This window comes from Pollachius pollachius (genome assembly GCF_949987615.1).
Source record: "Pollachius pollachius genome assembly, chromosome: 5".
NCBI classification, from domain to species: domain Eukaryota; kingdom Metazoa; phylum Chordata; class Actinopteri; order Gadiformes; family Gadidae; genus Pollachius; species Pollachius pollachius.
Genome location: NC_136938.1, coordinates 12835542 through 12848454, shown reverse-complemented (window position 1 = coordinate 12848454; position 12913 = coordinate 12835542). Strand labels below are relative to the sequence as shown.

At 41.7% G+C, this 12913-nt stretch overlaps 1 protein-coding gene across 1 annotated transcript in view; it reads left to right on the top strand.

Moving 5' to 3' along the window:
* The window catches only part of gpc6a (glypican 6a), a gene marked incomplete at both ends in the record, with an annotated part of 109425 nt that overhangs the window by 85286 nt on the left and 11226 nt on the right, over positions 1–12913 (top strand). The window contains 3 exons of the mRNA XM_079737004.1: positions 5105–5235; positions 5976–6119; positions 7224–7253. Coding sequence (XP_079593130.1) covers positions 5105–5235; positions 5976–6119; positions 7224–7253 — 305 coding nt within the window. The remainder of the gene's footprint in view (positions 1–5104; positions 5236–5975; positions 6120–7223; positions 7254–12913) is intronic.

Below are 12913 nucleotides of genomic sequence, written 5' to 3'. Positions count from 1 at the left end.
AAGTGTTTAATTCACAACAGGTTTTTGACATTTTTCTCTATAGCTCCGAGCTCTCATGACAAAATAATGTATTAACTGCCCGATAAATGGAAACTGCAGACAGGAAGCCGATTTTGTTCATAGTGAGTCTGTGTTTGCATTCAGTGCTACATAGTTAGTATTAATACAGGTGCATGCTCCATGCATAATGGAGGATCTCAGGGTTAATGGAATCTATGGGCTAGTCTGAAGCAGTTCTTAAACTCTGGGTCAGAACCCAAAATGGATCGCAATCAATTTAGAGTTGGGTCGCGGCTTGACAAAGCTCAGCCCACTTAGAAAACTCTGAGCAGGAATTTGTTTCAGCATTGTCACCGACATGGTCAGACTGTCTGAGATGAAGAAGTTAAAGTAGCCGTGATCTACAGGTAGGCCACCAGGAGGGCTGCAGTCATGGCGAGATCAAACCCAAGACTGGGTGAGGGTTCAACACCGTAACCAGTATGTGTTCAGTATTAATGTAGTATAGTGTCGGGAGGGACCACTTAGTGTAGTGTAGTATAGCAGTAAGGTGCAGTAACAGTATGGTGGCGCGTACTTTACTGACTGAGTAAAGTATTCTAAACTATAAATCAACATGTTGGAGGAGGCTTATTTTGATTTCAAACTGTAAAATTAAAACAAGGTTGAGACCCTTTTATTTAAGTTATTTTTTGAAGTGTATTCACTTTTTTCAAACCAGTAAGATATGAAAAATAATTTGACAATTAGCGGGGGACACAATCAAGTGCATCTCAATATTCTTGATTTTCTTTTTAGAAAGAGAGCACAGTCAAATTCCGATTAGCGTTAGTTTGTCATGTTCTTTCAGGCAGATAGTACTGAGTGCTTGCAGACAGTCCTTGAAAGATGGCAGGCAGAGGGCCATGTAGCTCGCCAAGCACTTCCTACCCACACACATACACTCAGGATGTGTGTGTGTTTGTTTGTGTGTGTGTTTGTGGGTCTGACTTCTGAGTGTGTGTGTGTGTGTACCTGTGCACGTATGTATATGTGTGTGTTTGTGTTGTGTGCCAGGTTTGCTTGTGTGTGTTTGTGTGTGTGTGTGTGTGTGTGTGTGTGTGTGTGTTTGGTTACCGTGTGTATGTGTGTGTGTGTCTCTGTGTGTGTGTGTGTGTGTGTTTGTGTGTCTGTGTGTGTAACTTATCTATGTGCTGCACATTACTGACAAAATGGATGAAAAAACATGCTGCATGTTAACTGCTGCTAGAATACACACATAACACTGAATGAGCCAATTTTAAATGATATTGTTGAGGTTGTTTGCAGCAAGCAGTGAGATGGTGACGCGTGCTATGGGTCACCACACCACAATAAACCCTTTTTCTGCTCCGCTAAAACTGGAACATTGCTGAAAATCGCCGGCAAGGCTTATATCATTTCTCAATCCTGCCTTACAGTGAAAAGAACACGTAGGAGAAAAAAAGCATGCTTGGTCAGTACAATCTGCTTTCTTCTATACAAACGACCGTTGTCGCACTAACTAAATGTTCATGTTCTTCTGCCTTTTATTATTTTGTCGTTAGTGGTACTGGTGTTGCCATGACTGGAGCTCAGGCAATGCTATGATGATTCATGTTTTGTTTCACATGAGTCATTGTGAAATATGAAGAGAGGCGGAGGACATAAAATAACAAAATAACTGCTTTCAATGTGTCCACTTAAACTGGGGGTTTTAATGTAGGGCGGAAGATTAAGAAATATGTCAAATGTATTGATATAGTGGATTATTTTATCCAATGCCACTTACAGTTTAATCTTATAGTTCATTCATGAGCAGGTAGTGGTTAGGGGGCATCTTGCTACAGGCTGCGGGAATAGGGGATTGAACCCAGCTCCCATTTGACTATATTGCACTGCTACTCATTCTCATTCTCTTTCTCTGGTTTATTGATTTGTAATAAAATAACGACTTGAAACCGGCCGGAATGTATAGGGTGAGAGGGTTCTGGTTTTGAGGCGCCTACCTTTAAGCATGGTAACCCTTACCTGCTCCCTTTGACCTGTATCTGTATTTACTGTCTATCCCCTACCTGCTCCTTAATGACTTGCCTCTGTGTTCACTGTCCAACTCCTACCTGCTCTTTAATGACCTGTGTCTGCATCACCCTAAGTTGATTTGGATAACAGCATCTGCTAAATCAATACAAAAAAAAAAAAAAGTTAAGAGAAACAAAAATAACAAGGTAATCTTATTTGCAAAGAAGTAGATGTTTCATGGGTTTAGTGTTGAAAAGCTGTGTGATTGTCTAGCCCCAGCAGCATGTTGATTCTGTATGTAATTAGTAAGTGGTTTGCTTCCCATCAGAGAGGATGAGCAATCGGCTGAGATCTCATGTACACTCATCGCTAACAGCCACATCTAATAGGAACACTGGGGCTATTCAAACATTACCTCCACTCACATGCACACACAGTCAAACACACACACATACATATGCATAAACAAAAACACGCACACAAACACACACACGCACGCACGCACGCACGCACGCACACACACACACACACACACACACACACACACACACACACACACACACATACACACACACACACACATCATACATACACAAACTTTGCATATGAACCCCCAAAGCACACAGGCATGCACTGACAAAGTCATTGAATCACTTGCCTCAAACTCAATATACATAAAATACCCATTAAGGGAAATCAAAAGTAGGTTGTCAGAACGCCACAGAAGATAAATCTCTCTATTCAGGTATACATATATTTATATATTTCAGCCTTCCGCACAGAGTGTGACTGATCATCTTTCATTTTCGCTCTCTGTCCCATTGGATTTTTTTTGCCTTAGCATCGTTACGCTAGTACCATAGATTCAGTGTTAGCAGAATAGCTTAAGTGTTAGCGCCATAGCTTTAGCAATAGTGCCATAGATTTAGAGTTAGTGCAATTTCTTTTAGTGTTAGCTTCCTAGTTTTAGCCTATTGCCCTAGCATTAGTGCAGTAGCATTTGCACCATATTGTCAGGGCACTAGCATTAACATTAGAGTTTTTCCTAGTTCAAGTGCACTAGCATTATCTTTAGCATTAGCACTGGGGGATTGAAAACCCCTTGCAGCCAGCTGAAGTCTCCGCAGAGCCAACAGAAATGACCTGCCGTTTGATTCCTGATGGAAGTCTAACCAAGCATCACCTTCAATTCCAGCACGAAAACAAACAGCGGTGCTCAGGAATGACAGAGCATGTAGCACTAATAGGGAGGAACAATAGGTCCAGCTACACCTTTCTACTCTGCTCTTATAGCACACTGCAAGGCCAAGCAGTAAAGCTACCCTATACACATAAAGGAATGCTGCTCTCAGATTGTTTCCCACGCAGCCTCGCTCTCTGAGGTTAAACACCTATTTGCTGAATGTTAGACTCTTGTCAAGCGTGTCGGCTTGTGTACTCAGGCGAGGGTAGTTAACACTACGCTAATGTCTTTATAATGTCTTTATAATGTCTTCCCAGAAAAAAATGTACTCCGTTGAAGCACTTTGGTCTAATGCACTGTTTTCATCCATTCATTTAAGTCATTCATTTGGGTTACAAGACAAATTAAGCAGTGACAGAAATCGACTTTTCATTCATGTTCATTCATTCATTTTAGTATTCAGTCAATCACTGTTACATTTGTACCACTATCTACAATACATCAGTTTCACACACACACACCGTGGGCTAGAAAACCTTTTATTCGGGTAAAAGGCACCAACGTATAAATTAATCATATAAAAAATATAAACTGAAGATCTCTAAAGAGGAATCTATTTCCTTTGTCTTTGTATTTTTTCAGCAAAAAACATGAATTTGGGAAAATATGCTGACAAGTATCCTTAGCCTCTCGCCCAATGACTCTCTCATTTTGTTGTTGTCAGCTTCAGGACTTAAGTTCCTGTGAAGATAGGAAAGGCTGCTTGTGTACCCCCCTCGAAATTGAAAAGTAGAGTGTCTCTCGACTCATAAATCAGTTTTATATCAGCGTCTGCCGGGGACACGGGTGGGCTCTTGGAGGGAAGTCTGCTTCTGTCTTTGTTCTTTATCACCTTCAGGAAAGTTTGTGACGTTTTCCCAGGTGGTCACGACCAGATGCCACTTTAGGAAGATATACCATCTTCCTCTTTGGTATTTTAACCCACACATGGATTGTCTGTTCTACAGACCAGTTAGTTTGGCTCTAGGGACTAGATAGTGTGGTTCTAGATACTAATTAGATGGCTTCTAGAGACCATGACAGAATCATTCTAGGGACCTTAACATAGTGGTTCTAGAGGGACAGGGCGTTGTGGTTCTAGAGACCTTAACATAGTGGTTCTAGAGGGTTCAGAGATATTCAGATAAAAGGCCGAACCACAACGCAGTCCACTGTTCCACTGCTGTCCTGCAGCGGTCGATCGATGGCTGCTTTCCATCGCCACTAATGGGTTCTGTATGAACAACGATTAAAGTCACATTGTTTCAAGGAGAATGAGAAGCAGCCGTGGAGCGGCCTATCTGTCTTCATGGGTATTGATTCAGCGGTTACCCCTGGTCGCTCGGTCCGACGCACAGATTTTATTGTAGCGCTCAAGTTTTCTTCTCTTCTGTGCTCAGAGAACATTTATATGATATATGTCGACAATAACATAGAAAAGTAGTTTCACATTTTTAGATCCGCAAGAGGAGAAAAATAGGAAAATGCTGGAGCGAAGGGAGATGTGTGAATATTGGAGAATAAGTTGTAGTTTATGGTGAAAGCGTGTGTGGATGTGCCTGCCCCTGGGCGATTGTGGTGATCCAGCCTGCTACCAGAGCTAAACAGAGGATAGCATAATCAGAAGATAACATCTTCTGCTTCAGAGAATAGACACACACACACACACAAGCACACAAACACACACAGTTAAGTTATTATTGAATTATGGGGGGTTGTGTGTGAGTGTGTGTTTGAGTATGTGTTTAAAGGTGTGTAAGCGTGTGTAAATATGTGTCTGTGTTTGTGTGTGTGTGTGTGTGTGTGTGTGTGTGTGTGTGTGTGTGTGTGTGTGTTCTAACCGGCTCTGTGTTCTTGTGTCAGATGCCATGCTGCTGGTGGCTGACCGGCTGGTTGGTCCGGAGAACATCCAGCAGGTTCTGCAGCCCATCGACATAAAAATCTCTGACGCCATCATGACCATGCAAGAGAACAACTTTGAATTCAGAAACAAGGTAGACACACCACATCACGTTGTCCAGGGATAGAGATCAATAGATAGTCAGAAGAAGAACCAGGTATACAGGGTTGGGGCATCCTGCTCAATGATTCAGCATCAGCATGCATTTTGTTGAATGAAATATCTGAAGAATATCACAGATTTTGAGGTTCATTTAAAATAAGCAATACAGTATGTTTGAGTTACCAGTCAGCTATTAGCACTAGGTTCTGTTTCATCCATTTGCTTTTCAAGAGTTAGTAAAAAATACTATGCACATATTAGCCTTTTCTATTGTTAGAGTAACAGTACATTTCCCCCTGTCACACTTCAAAGACCTCCACAGTTCTATCTCAAGTTCATTAAACAGCTGTAATTAAACCTGCAGAATGCCCCATCAATGAGCTCTCTTTCAGACCACACAGACCAATAAGCTCTAACTGCTCACATCACTGACCACTCTTATTTCCTCAAGACGATTTGAGTTGATCTTAAGGAGCTTAGAACTGTTCATTCCAGATCATTATCTTTGCACATGACTTCAAATTTATAATTGTGTTTGTTGCTCTCTGTACCTTTGATTTTGTGTTGTATTGAACACTGTTTTCTTGCCCTGGTCCTCTTCAAGGTCTTCATTCATGATTCACGATGCCGATCCAGTGAAATTATGATCCAAAAGGAAAAGACGTATCATACCAATATGACTTACCTGCTAAGTAAAGGTTAAATAACTGTCCTCTTGGTTTCCCCTCTCAGGTTTTCCAGCTCTGTGGTCAACCCAAGTTGGCTGCTGGCAGGGTACGATCGTCGCGCAGTGTTTTTGACTCCAACCCTCGCTACAGACCTGCAGCCTCACGGGCCAGGCCCACCACCACAGCTGGGACCAGTCTGGACCACTTGGTAAGAGCTCGTAATACCTAGACCCCCTCATAAGACCTCGAAGGCTTTAGTAAGACGTAGTCTGCCGCACCCTGCGGTAGCGCCAAGAGGGGTCTGGTAAGACCTGAGAAGTCCAGTATAACATGGGAGTTCATGTTGTACTGTAAACGTTGTTTTCTGATTCACATGGCCACTATACGCCACTCTTTTTAACAAGGTCATTCAGCCTTTTGACTTGCCTTGTAGCTGCCCCAATTTAGTTTGTCTGTTTGGATTGTTCTCCACCTCATTTGGAAGTTGCTTAAATGTAAATGTAAATGTTTGAGGTTTAATGTTTTACCTTAATGCAGATGTGTTCAACCTCAACCTTGTGAAGTACACTTTACGGAAAACCAAAGGGCAATAGAGACAGATCTTCATTTTTTGGGATTCTATTAGTTGCATGAAGAATCGGAAGGTTTTCAGAATTTACCAGTTTGAATGTCTTGAATTCCATGGAAGAGATACGGTTTCCCAGCAGAGAACATTCATATTTTCTTCTGTGGCTCACAACGTGAGTAGCTCCAACAGGGTTTATAAAATATGAAGTTAAAAGCCTTTGTTTTTATTTATCACCGAAACCTTGATGAGCCGTCCACGTTTCCACATAAAAGCGAAGTGCCCCATAAAAGAGTTAAGACTTTGTGCAGACAGGTAGAGTCCATTTAGCGCTGTGCAATTAAAATGATAAGAAAGTGGAGAATTTTAAGAGGTAGAGTTTGGTCTAAGGGAGATATTACAGTCCAAAGCAGGGAAATGTCTGTATAATACAGTTTTTTGTACGATTATTGTATTGGCAAACTGGTGTATTGTATTCAAACTACTGTGAATGTTTAATTGGTGAACTTTTGACTAATCATCGAATTGACAATGTGTAATGCATTCTAACATTCCCTGATCTGCGTAAATCAAACTTCTGAAATGTAGAATATTCCACAGAGAGGCTGATATGTAACCGCACATCCTACCTTCCCAAGTAATTCTACATTCTTTGCCTCCTGTGATCTCTTTCTCTGCTCAACCTTTCTTTGTCTACGCTTACCCTGTCCATCATATTTCTCTCCTTGGTGTTTCTGCTGCGTCCAGAGGATTGTGTGGAGGAACATGCAACACAGCGTAAGCCATCCATTTCTCCTCCTGATCTGTAATCTGTTAACCTAATCCCCTAAACTAGCCCCTTTATTTCTTTTTTTTATCTAATCTGTTAATTTTAACATTTAAACCCCTTAATGTAACCCCTTTCTAATGTATGAATCCAAACTCTTTACCTAATTGCTTATTTCAACCTCTTCATCTACTGATTCTCTTTACTCCAATTTCATAATTGAAACTCTTCAATTTAACCCATAATTGAACCCCTTCTATTCAATTTCTTAATTTAATTAATCCATATCATTCTTTATTCTCATTTATTCTAAAAACTTTATCTAGTTTCTTCATCAACATTTGTATTTTAAATCTTAATCCAATCTCACAAGTTCACCTCGTTAATCTTTTAATCATAATTGATTAATCATGATGCACCTTTCCATAAAATATCTTATTAACATCTAATCTCCTCATTAGCACCCAACGTTATTATTCTGCTTTGCATCTCCTTTTTTCCAGCCCCCTCATTCAATCCAATACATTGTTGGTTATTGATTGATATGGTATTGATTGGAATTGTTATTGATTTCTGACACTTTGCTCATTCTGCAAATTTCGGCAGTGTGCTTTCATCTACCTGCCTGTCTATCCGCATCGGTTACAGTCTGACAAACTTTTGAACTGTTTTTCATTCAACGTTGCTGTTTGAATGTTTTGATGCCTCAACTATTGTTTTTACATTGTATGGGGGAATAATTTAGTAGACTTGGTATTTTCAAGTTTTACTCCATGCTGGGTGATTCAAATGGGGAATACTCTGTGAAGTCGGCTTGGAAGCAAAAGAAAGATGGAGCAGACCTTTACTTTGAAATACTTCTCTTCTTCTATGCATGGCAAAACAACCCATCTCTAGTTCAAAGTACCATCTAATAAAAGTAAACTTAAATCACAGTAAAACACAACATTTCACACTTCATTATTTTAGAATACAAAAACATTGACAAATTCAAACACAGACTCCTTCTTCAGAGAAGAAGAAAAAGTTTCTTTGTTCATTTTTAGTTTTTCACACAAGATTTGGTTTACGAGAACAAAGAAAGCAACCGTGTAGCCCCTAGCCCTCCATGTTTTATTTATTACCCAGCTTCATGTTGAATAAGAACAAGAGCATCACAGTCCAGGCCACATGCCCCGGGCTGCTGCCTGACCCAGTCTGATGGCCGGCCTGCAGCACATTCGTACACTCTGTGGTACAGGGTGAGTGACTGATAGAGGGTATTCTGTTCTGTGGTACTGGTAGATTGACTACTAGATGCTATTCTGTGATACAGGAAGAGTGTCTACTAGATGCTATTCTGTTCTGTGGTACAGGTAGATTGACTACTAGATGCTATTCTGTGATACAGGAAGAGTGTCTACTAGATGCTATTCTGTTCTGTGGTACAGGAAGAGTGTCTACTAGATGGTATTCTGTTCTGTGGTACAGGAAGAGTGTCTACTAGATGCTATTCTGTGATACAGGAAGAGTGTCTACTAGATGGTATTCTGTTCTGTGGTACAGGAAGAGTGTCTACTAGATGGTATTCTGTTGACCCTCTCTCTCTCTGTCTGTCTCACTGTCTGTCTGTCTGTCTGTCTGTCTGTCTGTCTGTCTGTCTGTCTGTGTGTTTGTGTGTGTGTGACTCTCTATCTCATGTCTAACCATTTCTCTCAGTTGTTTTTCCTCTTCTGAACATGAATACCATGGGGAAACTAAGAAATTAAGAGAGTCTAACTTCTCAGAAACACTTGTTTAATTGTTAGCCTCTTTGTGTGTGTGTGTGTGTGTGTGTGTGTCTGTGTGTGTGTGTGTGTGTGTGTGTGTGTGTGTGTGTGTGTGTGTGTGTGTGTGTGGCTAACCCCTAACCCTGATAAAGCACAAGCCTCTGATATCATGGTTTCGGGGCTTGGTATGCCTCGGAGAGTGGGAAAGGTTCAACACGTGGTTTATTCAGAGGTACAAGGTAAACAGACATGCACTCTAGAGGTGGTTGACGAAGCATCTGCAGGTACAAATTCAGTCTATTTTGGTTTGGGCATGGTAAAGAAGCCACGCCCACAGGGTCGGATTTACCCAGCTGCAATCTCAAATGGTGTTGTGTTGAGCACAAGTGTCGAAACAGATACAGAGTGTAGTTAGCACTACAAATACAGTGGGGCAAAAAAGTATTTAGTCAGCCACCAATTGTGCAAGTTCTCCCACTTAAAAGACAAGAGAGGCCTGTTATTTTCATCATAGGTAAACCTCAGCTATGAGAGACAAAATGAAAAAAAAAAATCCAGAAAATAACATTGTCTGATTTTTTAAGAATTTATTTGCAAATTATGGTGGAAAATAAGTATTTGGTCACCTACAAACCAGCAAGATTTCTGGCTGTCACAGACCTGTAACTTCTTCTTTAAGAGGCTCCTCTGTCCTCCACTCGTTACCTGTATTAATGGGACCTGTTTGAACTCCTTATCAGTATAAAAGACACCTGTCCACAACCTCAAACAGTCACACTCCAAACTCCACTATGGCCAAGACCAAAGAGCTGTCAAAGGACACCAGAAACACAATTGTAGACCTGCACCAGGCTGGGAAGTCTGAATCTGCAATAGGTAAGCAGCTTGGTGTGAAGAAATCAACTGTGGGAGCAATTATTAGGAAATGGAATACATACAAGACCACTGATGATCTCCCTCGATCTGGGGCTCCACGCAAGATCTCACCCTGTGGGGTCAAAATGATCACAAGAACGGTGAACAAAAATCCCAGAACCACACGGGGGGACCTAGTGAATGACCTCCAGAGAGCTGGGACCAAAGTAACAAAGGCTACCATCAATAACACACTACGCCGCCAGGGACTCAAATCCTGCAGTGCCAGACGTGTCCCCCTGCTAAAGCCAGTGCATGTCCGGGCCCGTTTAAAGTTTGCTAGAGAGCATTTGGATGATCCAGAACAGGATTGGGAGAATGTCATATGGTCAGATGAAACCAAAATAGAACTCTTTGGTAAAAACTCAACTCGTCGTGTTTGGAGGAGAAAGAATGCTGAGTTGCATCCAAAGAACACCATACCTACAGTGAAGCATGGGGGTGGAAACATCATGCTTTGGGGCTGTTTTTCTGCCAAGGGACCAGGACATCTGATCCGTGTGACGGAAAGAATGAATGGGGCCATGTATCGTGAGATTTTGAGTGAAAACCTCCTTCCATCAGCAAGGGCACTGATGAAACGTGGCTGGGTCTTTCAGCATGACATTGACCCCAAACACACCGCCCGGGCAACGAAGGAGTGGCTTCGTAAGAAGCATTTCAAGGTCCTGGAGTGGCCTAGCCAGTCTCCAGATCTCAACCCCATAGAAAATCTTTGGAGGGAGTTGAAAGTCCGTGTTGCCCAGCGAAGGCCCAAAAACATCACTGCTCTAGAGGAGATCTGCATGGAGGAATGGGCCAAAATACCAGCAGCAGTGTGTGAAAACCTTGTAAAGACTTAGAGAAAACGTTTGACCTCTGTCATTGCCAACAATTGTTATTATTGACCAAATACTTATTTTCCACCATAATTTGCAAATAAATTCTTTAAAAATCAGACAATGTGATTTTCTAGATTTTTTTTTTCATTTTGTCTCTCATAGCTGAGGTATACCTATGATGAAAATTACAGGCCTCTCTCATCTTTTTAAGTGGGAGAACTTGCACAATTGGTGGCTGACTAAATACTTTTTTGCCCGACTGTATGTGGTCCAATGAGGTACTTATGTTAGCATGGCATAGCTATCGTGAGGTCTATTAACGCATATAATAATGTAATTGACATCATTGTGCGTTACTTTGTGTGTGTGTGTGTGTGTGTGTGTGTGTGTGTGTGTGTGTGTGTGTGTGTGTGTGAGGGATATAGCATGGGAAAGTACTCCGGTATTTGTGTGTGATATTATATTGTATTGTGTGTTTCTGTGAATGTGTGTGTTAGACTCAAAGGGTTTCAAATTGGGAGATTAAGTGGTTTGTCTGATTGTTAGTTTGGAAAAACAATAATGTTCACTGACCGGTGTCGCAGACGAGGGTTCCTCGTTGCCTCGGCTAATCACTTGACGACAAACAGCCTCATCTCCATATCAATTTTTTTTTCTACCTGATTGCCAATTATGACCCTCGGTAGGTAAAGGAGTCAGATCTCTTATTTTTTCTTAATTTTCATAATCAAGAGTGGTGTTGGAACCGTCTAGCTCTCCGCAATGACAAGACAGACAAACCGTAAGTCTTTCTGCTATTCCACCACACCAACCATTAGTTTGGCGCATCAGCAGTTAGCGACAGACACTGCACTCTAGCATTGCTAGCATTCCGGAGCAACTGTTCAATTATGCATAGCACTACGACGGCAGACGTGCTAAAGAAGCAGATATGGGCGGATCTCGAACCAACGGCTGCAATCTGCTGTCATAAAGACAGCCGTTAATGTGTTCTTTGCTGAGCTCAATATTCTCCAGCAGATGTGTGTTCTTTATAGGGTCGTTGGTCAGAAGGCTATAGTGCTACTCCGAGGCCTCAAGCCAACAAGCATCCCAGTCGGATCACAACACACACAGGGACACACTCGGGTAACAGTAAACAATTAATTTAGGTAGCCATTCCCCAGAAAGGCGTTTTTTTCTCCGCAGACAGATAAGCAACAACTGCTCTTGGTCATAATATAGAGGGGCCAGATCGCTTCTTATGGTGGAGGTAGTGGGGAAATGGTTTCCTGAACTTGGTATTAGTGTGAGAGGTAGTGTGTGCATTCTGATGCTGCAGCTTTATGTAATGATGGTGCAGAACACTTAAGAGAAAGACTTTATGAAGAGGCTTTAAACGCTTGCCTTGGTGGTCTGGGAGACACTCACAGACAGCAAACAACAGCGCACAGCACAGGTTGCTGATTGCTGAGGAGGTTGTATCCATCTCAATCAGATAGTCTTCAGGCTCTATCCAGTCCACAGTTAGATTAATAATTCAGGATGACCCTGTGAATAAGCAGACATTGCACTGGATTGTCTGGAACATCATTTAAGATTAAATAAATCTTTAAACAGGGAAATGCAGGTTTTGCTCTGCTGTTAACTATTTAGTATTCAAGCAGGCAGTATGTCAAGTGAGTTACAGAGAATTTTAGATACAAATCATTAAGGGGCAGGTAGGGCTTACGACCTCTTGCTCAAGAAGGCTTACAGATAGACTGTGATCATTGGGGATCAAACCCAGTCTTTTAGCTGGGGGTAACCACTATACCACTACACTACAAAAATGTAAGATATCAAAATTCTCAGAATTTGGTCTTGACTGTTGTCAATTTTGTTGGACCATTAAGTCATCGGTGTACCATCTTGTTACCCCTCCAATCCATCTTGAGATCCAGTGGTAGAGTCAGAGGTGACACGTTGTGATTGAACCCCCCCACCCACCCCCACAAAGAGTCACAGGACACAATACTTCCCCCAGCACGCTCCTTAATCTCTTCTCCAACTTTCCGACTGTTACACACATCCATTTTAAAGCCATCTGACCTCTGATGTGAAATATAATAATGCAACCGGGCACTGCGGTAGTTCACTGGACCAAACACCGTTCTGCAGCGTGAAATCACATCTGATCTGATCCGACCAGACTTCCCGCTGTCTGGA